This window comes from Cajanus cajan, chromosome 9, assembly GCF_000230855.2.
Source record: "Cajanus cajan strain Asha chromosome 9, NIPB_CcT2T_4, whole genome shotgun sequence".
Lineage (NCBI taxonomy): Eukaryota > Viridiplantae > Streptophyta > Magnoliopsida > Fabales > Fabaceae > Cajanus > Cajanus cajan.
In genome coordinates, this window is record NC_138525.1 from 47,383,302 (window position 1) to 47,395,747 (window position 12,446).

The 12,446-nt window shown below is 29.3% G+C and overlaps 1 protein-coding gene across 1 annotated transcript; it reads left to right on the forward strand.

Annotated features, from left to right (window-relative positions):
* The first annotated feature begins 2,889 nt into the window (after positions 1-2,889).
* On the forward strand, positions 2,890-6,768 carry ER (enhancer of rudimentary protein). Its single transcript, XM_020353025.3, has 4 exons — positions 2,890-3,049; positions 3,173-3,266; positions 5,555-5,675; positions 6,413-6,768. The coding sequence occupies exons 1-4, from the start codon at positions 3,047-3,049 to the stop codon at positions 6,501-6,503; spliced, it is 309 nt and encodes a 102-aa protein (XP_020208614.1). The 5' UTR covers positions 2,890-3,046; the 3' UTR covers positions 6,504-6,768.
* The last annotated feature ends 5,678 nt before the right edge of the window (positions 6,769-12,446 follow it).

The window sequence follows — 12,446 nt, forward strand, 5'->3', positions numbered from 1 at the left end:
TTATATTTTTGTAAAAGTATATTAATATATAATAAGTTATATTTATCAAGTTATTAGTTTATCTATAAATATATTAATAATATTATTGATATTAATTTTTATCAGTAATATTATAAAATAATAATATATAAATTTTATTTATTTAATAATAATAAATATATGTTATTTAATACATTAACGAAAATTATAATATATGTTAACTTGAATAGACAAATAATTATATAATTTTAAAATATTGTATATATATATATATATATTAAAATTATTAAATTTTTAACGGGGAAAACTAAAATCGTACAATTGTAATATTTGAGAGACTAAAATTGTTCAATTAAAAATTGAAAGAGCAAAATCGCACAATTACAATCCTTTACAGATTAAAATTACCCAATTAAAATTTTATGGATCAAAATTACACAATTATAATACTTCAGAGATAAAAAATGCAATTAATCCTATTATAAATATATATAAATAAGACTTCAAAAGTTAAAAACACATAATTTGTAAGTCATTTTATTGAGGGGGCAAGCTGTAAACCACAATTTAATTAATAATTATAGTTTATTGACACATAATATCTTATATAAAAAAATAAAATATCTTCTATCCATGTTTATTAAATGAAACAAGCGTATATAATTATATATACATTTGTAGTGTCATTGAAAGACATGATTTCAACATATTATGTCTATGTTTCTCTCTCTTAACAACTAGTACTAGTATTATTCAGTATGTTCTTAATAATTTTTTTTTAAAATATTTTATTTGTAATTTTGTTATAATTATAAAAAAATAATAAATATTATGTATTTATATATCAATGATTAAAATTTATGAATTTAATATTTATATCATGATAAAATATTTATTAATTTAAATTAATATTAATATAATTTAATCTCTCTAAGAATAATATGAAGTTACTTATTTTTTTTACTGTGTTTGTTATAAAATTAGTAATTTAAAACTAAATTATAAAAAAAAAAACACTAAAGAGTAGGTAACATTTCAAACACATGAAATTGGAGGATAAAATAGTTTAAAATATGAAAAATATAGAAAAGTATTTTCATTATATATTGTTCTACATTATTATTCAATCTTTTCTAAATAATTTTCTAAAATTGTTTCATTTGGATGATTTTGTTGAAATTACAGGAAAATAATAAATATTATATATTTATATATCAATAATAAAAAAAAATTAATTTAATATTCATATACTAAGTATAAATTTATTAATTTAATATTTATACATTTAGCCTCTGAAAGTACGAAGTTAAAAGACTAAACTGTGAGTAATTTAAAATTATATTGTATAAGAAATACATCCAGCCTCTGAAAGTACGAAGTTAAAAGACTAAAATGTGAGTAATTTAAAATTATATTGTAATTTTTAGCTTTTTAATATCAAAAGACTAAAATAAGAGTAATTTAAAATTATATTGTATAAGAAATACATTCAGAAATTAAAAATTAATTTTAGATTTTTGAAAATTAAATTATACACAAACATATATTCTAAGTGCAACATCTTAAAATTGAATTTCATAAAATTCATAAAATCATAGGTAACACTGACTAAATTAAAAAAATAAAATTGAAGTAATTCAATACTTATTATTGAGTGTGTGAATTGACTGCTCAAAGTTGTTTCTGTAAAATATGTAGTAATATTAAATGTTTATAATATGACTTTGCTGCCTACAGTAATAAATTAAAAAAATCATGATTAAATTATGTTTTGATTGTTTATCTTATTTTTTAAATTTATTTTAGGTTTTTACTTGTTAAGATATTTATTTTGATTATTTATCTTTTTTAATTTCATTTGGTTTTTTTAAAATATAATATTTTTTTTTAATTTTGTGACACAATTTTAAATAAATATTTAATTAATTTATGATATAAAATTTGTAACATTAAATTCAACTATATAAAAGATAAATTTAATTATGTTCAAATTTAAAAGACAATAAATATAGTAAAATTTGTGTGAAAAATGTCTTATAATCCATAAACAACTGAAAAATAATATGAAATTATATTTTTAAAATTTTAAATTTCTTTTCATCTTATTTTATGGAATTTTCATCGTATATGTAACATTTTTTATTTGAAATTCAGTTGCGTTCAATAATTTCATATAAGTAAATATAATAAAATAAATTTCAAGTCTTATATTAATAAAAAATGATAAAATCTATGACTCAAAATTAAAAATAATTATTATTTAAAAAATTAAATTAATTCAAATTTAAGTGATAAAATATTAAAATAAATATTTTAAAAGATAAAATAAAGAAACAAAAATATAATTAAAAAAATCAACTTCAATAAAATAAAAATACACGATGTTATATAATATAAAAAATAATTCAAAATATTTTAAATAAAAAATAAATTTCAAGTATTTCTATAAATAATTGTTTGATCTTAACAAATTAATCTCATATATCTTTAATATATATATATATATATATATTTATTAAATAACTTTTATATGAAAATGTTTTTAATAATTACTTTTTCTACTTGAGTATATTTAAAAAAATTTATTTGATAAAAATATTTTACAACTTTTAATTTTTATTTATTTTAGTTTATTATTTTCAAATTAAATTTTAATATATTTTAAAAATAAATTGATAGTTAAAAATGAAATCATAATATAAAATATTTATCATACATTTAAAATATATTTATTATAAATTTTAATTATATAAAATAAATAATTATTTTGTATATTATATATTATACTATAAATATAAATAACAAATAACTAATAATACAAAAAAGGTAAAACAATTGTATACTTTTATTATATTATGAATTTATGATCCACCGTTTAGACACGGAATGGAAGATTCTATTGTGAACACTCAGTGAGGAAGAAAGGTTAACATTGTCATTTGGTGAAATGTCGAAATTGCCAGGAGCGTGTGAGGTTGACTGACTTGACATATTCTGGAGTGTATTTAGAGTTTCCGAATCATTCCCAGTCACTGCATAACGCTAACCAGACTCTCCTTATTCTTCGATGGTAAGATTTCTCCTTCGCTTCTCCTTTACACCGATTGCAATCCCCTTCCCATTCAATTAGGGCTATTCCTCAATTCGCTGCTTACTTGTTCCGATTCATTAACCCTTGCTTTCGATTTTGCAGGCTAGTCGTCACACCATTATTCTAATGCAGACCTCTCAGAACAGAGCAACTAGGACTTTCATGGATTATGAATCTATAACTCAGGCCATGGACGGTACTGATGTTTATTTTATTTTATTTTCTTTTTTCTTTTTTAATTGTGTTTTGTTTCCTGATTTTGTATTTGCTTGACTTCATTGTTATGTTTTTGCGTTGGTTATCTGAATTTGAATGCAAACTAAATCTTTTAGTCCAGTTGTAAGTTCTGCCTGGGGGCATGGGAGTTGATCCAGTGCCCTAAGACATTAAAATAATGTGTGGTCTGCCGAAGGCACAGTCTCACAATAAATCATTCCTTGGTTGTCAGCTTTAGAATACTGCGTTGAGCATGTTTATAGACAAAAAAAAAAAATGCAATTTTGTGGATTGTAAATAATAGAGTGTAATTTGGCTCTGATTTTTTATTTTTTGAGTTGTGCTGTTAAATTAAATACTCCTCTTGTGGTTGGAGACAAATGTTTTATTGTATCTTTCTGTGGTCCAAATGCACTACTGCGAAGGTCTTGTATGGATAAACACCTATAGGTGATTGTGATTAATTTGGATTTAGCTTGTGGGAGAAAATAATTATATTTTATTCTCTTGTAGGTACTTATGAATAAGTTTATCCAAACATGACTAAACATTATAATTTCATGTTTGATGATGTAATGACATGTGCTTCTTGCTTCTTCATATCTAATGACTAAGTTCTTCTGAGAATCATTATGATTTGAGTACAAGCTCAACTTTAGTTTGTAGTGAACATGTAAGATTCAGGTGGTTTATTTCAAATCTTAGTGGACTTTGTTTTATTTTATTTTATTTCTTTTTATCCATTGATTCTTTTTTTTCTACAAAATCGGCTTTCTCTGTTCGTCTGAAAACAATGCCTATGTAACATTTCAGTTTTAATTGTGATCTTTCTCTAATGAACCTATTGTAGAAAAAATGATATAATCTTGCCTTAGTTACTTTGGGATGATAATATCTTGCTTTAAATTAAATGGAGGGTATGTCGATTATAAGAGGTAGAGGGGAGGTTGAGAAAAACTATAATAAAAACCAATAATAAGAATAAATTATGGTGTTGTTTGATCCATGTAACTGTCCCCTTTAGTGGGACAAAGCTTGTTTTTGTTCTTGGGATATTCTGGAATAGGAAGTATAGATAATGTATGTAAGGCACACTGGCATTCAGAAAACACAAATCATCTAAAGCTAAAGCCTAAAATAAATAAGGCACACTGCGGTTTTGCAGTCGCCCCAGTGAAATGCCATTCTATGGTGTTACTGTAGTGGCAAGGAGCCGCTCCGCCGCTATAGCAGCTGCTACGGACGCTATTGACAACATAGATGTTTGAAATATTTATTTTTTATGGGAAGACTGGGCATCAGGTCATTATTGGGCTTGAATTTGTGTTGTTTCAATTAGATGTTTTAGATTCTTGCTATATGTTGTTTAAGAAGTATTTCTTAAATTTTGAAGAAATCCAAAGCCTGCCGTAATGCTGATGATCATAGATGAAGAATCAAGGCAACAAATCGCTGTTTCCTTGATTATGTGAAATCCTCCTTACCGTCACATATATGACAGATGAACCTTCAGTCACCTGTTTTAAATCTATTCCAGACCCATTAATTTAAATTCCTGGGAATTCGATTCCTATCTCAACAGTATTTATCTATAATCATGAAAAAGAATGGGTTGGATGAGGTGATCAAGTCTTATCTAGTTAAAAGACCAAGTTCTTGACATTTTGGGAATCTGTAAGTTGTGTAGTTTTGGGCGGGGCATGAGTGTAGCACAATCATTAACTGTTATAGGACATGAAATGAAATGCTGTTTAGCAATATATCCCAGTCTATAGGAAGCTAGAAACTCTATTTAGCATACTGAACCAATATCCTTGGATAGCTTTGATGATTCATTGCAGCTTACTGAGCCAACATTTGGGCAAATCCCATCAGCTAAAGAGAGCAAATGATAATGTTTTCATGTTGTTTGGTAGGTTCTAGAATCAAATAAAGTCATTTTTACTTTTTATTTGATGTGAATTTCATTTTCGCAGAAAAGATGTCACATTCTTTTTGCTTTTAAAAGGAATGTCTATAACTTGTCAAATATGGATAAACACAAACAAAAAACAGAGTGGTATGCATCTACAGAAAACTTGGAAATATAGCATATTAGAAAGGTTACAAACCTAAAGTTTATGTGTGCTGATGATATAATTTCTTTTTCCTTATATTTTTTTTGCTATACTAGCTTATATGATTTTTTTTATATAGATTTTCTATATTGATACTTTTATGGATCAATTCTTAGTATTTAATAAAGGTTTCAATCTTGTGCTTGTACAGGCATATGTGCGCTATATGAAAGGAAACTGAAGGAGTTGAATCCAGCCATCAGAAATCTCTCTTATGATATTACTGATCTTTACAACTTCATAGATGGTCTTGCAGACATGAGTGCCCTAGTGTATGTCTCTCTTTCTCTCACCCTCAAAAATCATGTACATGCATAGTTCATTTTGAGCTTTTCACTATTCAAGAATAATTTTTTTTTTGTTTAAATATTTAACCAGAAAGAAGTATAATATTCCTTTTTGACACTGAAATGTAGATCAAGGAAAACAAGAAATATGAACTGCCTCTTTGTTGGCTTAACTGATGTAGAGAGTTGACATTATTTTCCTCCACGAGTAAAGAGAAAATTAAGAATTTAAGATTATGGGTGAAAAATTAGTAGCAATTATGCATCTTAGCGGAGTAACTTTTTTGTTACTGCTGTTCTCTTATTGATGGAATAAATGATCATAAAATAAATTTTGAATATTTTATTTAGAGGAGATCTTGTACATTCCATAGATGTGTTGGAAGAAAAAATGATTTGTAAGTCTCCTCCTGTTCCCCTGCCTCCCCACCTGCCCTATTTTAGGCCAAGAGGGTTGATAAGAACTTAATGAATCATATCAATGCTGGATCATGTTTGCTCTACCTGTTCTGACCTCTCGGGAAAAAAGATTAAAGTCAATTAGACAAGGAGCTTATGTTAAATATTTATGCAAGTTGGATGTTTTATATACCGCGACTTACCTTATCATTGATTAGTATGAGTGATTGTTTAATTTCTATCTCAGGATATGATAGTTCAATTCATGCTTACTTTACCTTGTCATTGATTAATAAGAATGATTGTTTAATTTCTATATGCAGATATGATAGTTCAATTCATGCTTACTTACCGCATGATCGACAGTGGATTAAGCAACGAACTTTGCAACATTTGAAGAACTTAGCACATTGATTAGTCCTTTAACTTTTTGGCAAATTAATGTAAAGAAAATGGCCAAAGACTGAACCTGTCTGTTATGTGGGCTATACTCCGATGGCTATGTAATATGAATATTGCAAACGCTGGCTCGTAATTATATCAATAGCGTTGGTACTAGTGAAGTTTCATAAACAAATGGTTGTTGTGGACTTACCTTCTATGTCTAGAAGATTCTGTCTTTTTAAAAATCTTCATCTTACAGTTGTATTATTAATTAGTAAGTTGCATTTTTGAGTTACTTATCCACACATTTATGATTCATAAATCGCAATATGGTATGAAAGCTAGTTTTGAGAGATCATACTCCGATGACTAATTTGTCTTGTAGCAGTGATGGAAAGCTTATAAATAGAAGTCTAAGGGTTAGCTGGATTTGGAAGAATATTTATTCAATCCGATTAAAATTTAAAATTTAATACATTGAATTGAGTTGAATTATATATATATATATATATATATATATATATATATATATATATTTATATTTATATATTTTAGAATAAATGTAAATAATTTATTTATTGTAAATGTAATGTTATTGATTTATAAAGTAAATACTGATATAAATTAAATTTTAAAATAATTTTATTGATTTGTTTAATTGTTATCGATTTAAATAATTAATATTAATACTAAATAAATTTTTAAATAAATATTATATTGTTACAATAATATTAACTTAAAATACAAAATTCATTATTGAATAAGAGTGATAGAGTATTATTTTAAATAAGTAATTATTCAAAGATTAAATTATTATTATTATTATTATATATGATCGAGTTGAATTACGGGTCAAAAATCCAAAATTTGCAACCTGATTCATACAATGTTGAGTTTTGGTTAAGTCGAGTTGATTTGAATACTATAAAAATTTGATTTAAACTTATTGAATCAGTTTGAGTTAATCTAGATTTGCGGGCTACTCATTAGTGCTTACACCTCTATTTATATAAGAGATTTTTTTTTGATTTTTTTATGACATGGTTTATGTAACATTTTAAAGTTGATAATAAGAAATGATGGAGGAGGTCCATGGGCCAAAGGCCCAACTACTAGGGCTATGGTCAAGAGGATCCAAGAAGAGTGAGTCCATGCTCAAGAAAAGCTCATCATACTTTTTAGTTGGGCTTTGACTCAAGCCTAAGTAGACTAGGAGTAGTGTAGGTATGGGCCTTAGGGCTTGTATTGCATTTTTAGGCTTGTATTTTCGGCTACCTAGATTAGGATTTACATTTCATGCCAATGTGAATTTAGGGTTAATTTAGGTTAGCACGTGCATACATGTAATTAGTATGGCATTTAGTATGCATTTCGGCCATGTGCACACATGCATATTGTGTGATCGAAATGCTACTCAAATGGATACCAAATTACATCCAAATGAGTGCACATGGGGGAGGTGATCGGTTGGCACCAAAATTTGAATATTTGAATTCAAATTTTGGCGCCTAAGGTTAAGTAAACCATACCATGGTTTCACTTAACCTTAGGTTAAGCCAACATGCAACATAACCCTAGTTTTCCCTATAAATTCATCTTTGGCCGAGATTTGTATCACTTTTGGAATTATTGAATGAGAATTTACTCTTTGAAGTTCTCTCCTTCGAAAATCTCTCTAAACCTTTCTCTACCCTACTTGAGATCCTCTCCTTGTAGAGTTAGGTCCCTTCACCTTCTATCCGAGAAAGATTTGTGGTCCCTTCTCCTTGTAGAGTTAGGTCCCTTCACCTTCTATCCTGTTCTCTACTTAAAAACCTCATCAAGTGGTATCTAGAGCTCGGTCTTCAAGAGATAAGTTCCTTGTCTTTTGGTTGATTGTTTGATCCGTATGAAAGATTTGTGTCTATGTCATGTTTGAGTTGATTCCTTCCTAGATCTAGTTTTTGCCTAAAAGTTGATGGATCTAACTTTTGGATTGCTTGAATGATTCATATATGCTTCTTGAGTTAATTGCTTTTCATGAATCATGTTCCACAAATTATGCTTCTAGGAAAATTCAGCTTATGAACTTTTATTTTCTTGTCTTAATTGAAATTTTCGGTCATATGTGTCTTTGAGTCTTTTAATTTTTGAATCTTATGTCTAGTGTCATGTGTAGTTCTTTGATTGTTCTTAATTCCTAGCTATGCTTGTTTCACTCTTTTGTGTTAATTGTTTTTGAATTTTTCTAGATTTGGCCGAATCAATTTGGTTTAGTGTGCTCCATACTTTTAGTTTTGATTTGAGTTCATAAACTATTATTAGATCATTAGTAGTTTTCTTAGTTTTAGGTTTCCTTTGATACAAAGTGTCTTCAAAATTTTGTGCCAATTCCTTGAGTTTGATTTTGAATATCATTTGGTTGCTGAAAATTTTTGTTTAGAAAATTTGAAATTCAAATTTAGTGTGCTAAAACCGTGGCATGTGAGTGATAAAAAAAAATAAACAAGTGACAAAAGCATGTGCAAATTTCATTACATTTTGACCTAATTTGAGCGACATTTACATTCAAATTTTGAAACCGGTTTTAGTGCATTTCTTTTTAACTGGTGACCGAGAGCTTTGTGTTCAAATATTCAAAAGGATAAAAGGCATCTCCTATTAAAAAAAAAATCAAATCAAAAGTTTAAAGAAATTTCAAAAGAAAAAGTGATTAAAAAAAAATAAAAGTAAACCTAATGTTCAAGTTAAAAGCCAAAAAGGAGATTGTATTGTTTGGTTTATGCTTCTCGGTTTGCTAATTGTATAGCTTGGAGTAATACACATTTTTAGCCTGAAAATTGTTGAGTGTTTTTGATTTGTCATTCAAATTCTAGAACCTATCTAGGATCCTTCCTTCTTGTACTAGCCTAATTAATTCCTTTGTTCATCTAAAATTGTCTACTCTTCTATTCTACTCTTGTCTTGGTTATTTCTATATTGTCTTGGCTGTTTGTACCTAACATTGGACTCAAAGTGTGGCCTAGTTTTGACCTAGTCTATTTCAATAGAAAATAGTTCTACAAGGGTCATCAAAAGAGGACTAAGATAAGGAGGAGGAAAGGTGACAAAGGAGATCTTCTCGGTTGGCTACCAAATCAATCACTAAACACTTCAAGTTGCTGGAAATTTTTTCTTGTGGCTGCTGCACCTTACAAAGCTGTGAAGATACATTGGAGAAACATTTCAAATTGTATTAATTTTTTTTTAAAAAAAAACAGAGTATTAGTGATAGATTTAGAGACCAATTTTCTATCACTAATTTGAATTTTCCTTACAAAAGTGGTCTCTAATTTCATCACTAATCTTGGTGGTTGTTTTTATTTCATTGAAAGCCACTTGTTTACTTTTCTGTACAGCATTTAATTCAATTGTAATTGGCCATTTTTGGAGTGTCTTGGGAGTGTCTTTGGTACACAACCATCTCTCCTTAGGAACCCTAATTTTCGCTAGACTTGGTGGAAGTGGTCCTTGATTGGTCTTTGGTACCTCTCAAGCTTTCACCTTAGGAATCCGTGTAGGTAGCTTCTAATTCTTGCAATTTAATTTTTCTTAGTTCATAATTCGTCTAGCTTATTCAACACATCACAAATAACAAAAATAATTTCATTGAAAAGATTTTAGGTGAGGATTAACTACAAGGGGATTAGTAATTTTTACTTGAAGAAGCTTGGTTATTAAGTGGCTCTTAGTAGCTCACCTCCCTCCAAAGTTCAATTTGTATACTTAGTCCTCCAAGTACTTAGTCTTAACTTTTAAAAATTGCTTTCAAAAAGTCTTTCATAAAACAAAATCTTTCACCTATAATGGAAGAATTTTCTACTCCTCATAATGATAGTAATTCAAGTGACTACAAGGACATTTCAAAGGTAGCACATGAATTAAGATCACTAAAGATTTTGTGCCTAGGGCTAGTCTACCCAATAGACCAGCCTATAGGACAAACCCTCAAGAAACTAAAGAGATAGAGAAGCAAGTACAAGATTTGTTGGATAAGGGTTGGATTCAAAAGAGTTTAAGCCCTTGTGCTGTGCCTGTTTTATTGGTGCCAAAAAAAGATGGAAAATGGAGGATGTGTTGTGACTGTAGAGCCATCAACAACATCACCATAAAATATAGGCACCCAATTCCTAGGCTTGATGACATGCTTGATGAGTTGCATGGGTCATCCATATTTTCCAAAATAGATCTTAAAAGTGGATATCACCAAATTCGAAACAAGGAAGGTGATGAGTGGAAAACTGCTTTTAAGACTAAGTTTGGATTATATGAATGGTTAGTAATGCCATTTGGGCTTACTAACGCACCTAGCACATTCATGAGGCTAATGAATCATGCCCTTAGGGATTGCATTGGTAGATTTATAGTTGTTTATTTTGATGATATCTTAATCTATAGCCAAAGTCTAAGTGATAATGTGGGTCACCTAAGACAAGTCTTACTTGTTCTTAGAGACAATCACTTGTTTGCTAATGTAGACAAGTGCACTTTTTGTGTGGATAATGTTATATTCTTAGGATTTGTGGTGAGTAAAAAAGGGGTTCATGTGGATCCCGAGAAAATCAAAGCCATCCAAGAATGGCCTATTCCTACTAATGTGAGTGAAGTTAGGAGCTTCCATGGATTGGCAAACTTTTATAGACGTTTTGTTCTTAACCTCTCTACATTAGCTTCACCTCTTAATGAGTTGGTGAAGAAGGATGTGGCTTTTCTTTGGCAAGAAAAACATAACTTAGCCTTCCAAGAACTTAAGCAAAAACTTACTCAAGCACCTGTTTTAGCTCTACCAGATTTTAACAAAACCTTTGAGCTAGAATGTGATGCTTCAGGTCTTGGCATAGGAGCTGTGTTGTTACAAGGTGGCCATCCCATAGCATATTTCAGTGAAAAACTTCATGGGGCTGCCTTGAACTACCCTACCTATGACAAGGAGTTGTATGCTTTAGTTCGAGCCCTTCAAACTTGGGAACATTATCTTGTGACCAAGGAATTTGTCATTGTCGCAACCCGAAAATTTCCGATCTCGCGACATATGGTTCAGACATCCTTTTAAAAGTCTCATCAATTAAGGAATGTCCAGACACCAGACTAATCCTTAATTAATGGTTTTGAAAATAGGTTTATAGAGTCGCCACCAATATTTTACTCAAAACATTGGAAACAGAAAAGGTTTTTAAAAATCCAACTATGGCCTTGATAACCAGAATTGAGTTCGGGGGTCGGTTACATGTAGGGAAGGTATTAAGCACCCCTACAACGCCCTTAATCGGTACCCTACGATGAAGTTAACGAGATAAGAATTAATAAATTAAATATTGAATCCCCTTTATTAATATTTATTTACATGCTTAAAATATAAATTGAGCGATTAACCCTCAAATATCTACATTATGACGTTTATTACAAAAAAAGAGATAAAGATGAGAAATAAAAGAAAGAGAAGAAGATTGACTAAAATACCTCTTGAACGAGCTTTATTGAATCTTCAAATATAGAGAAGGTGCTTTGTGGCAACCTTTCGCACTATAGTATACCTCACAGATCTCAAGAAATACAATAAGAGGGAGAGAGAATATAGAGATGCGACACAAATCTCAAGAAATATAATGGAAGAGAGAGAGATAGAGAATTTTCGTGCTCAAAGGAGTCTTATTCGAAATTTATCTGGCCGCCCTGAGAACTGTGCCCGAGGCTTCAATTTATAGGCATCAGATGTGGGCCGGAACGACCCGTTCTGGATTCAGAACGACCCATTCCGGATCCAAACGTTATGTTCAAATTATGCACCCTGGAACGACCCGTTCTGAAAATGGAACGGCCCATTCCAGAGTAGAAATTAACACATATTTGTCCTTTCCAGAACGGCCATTTCCAAATTTGACTTGTTTGGAACGACCCGTTCTGGTATTGGAACGACCCGTTCTGGTATTGGATTTTTAGGTGTTTTAGTCACAT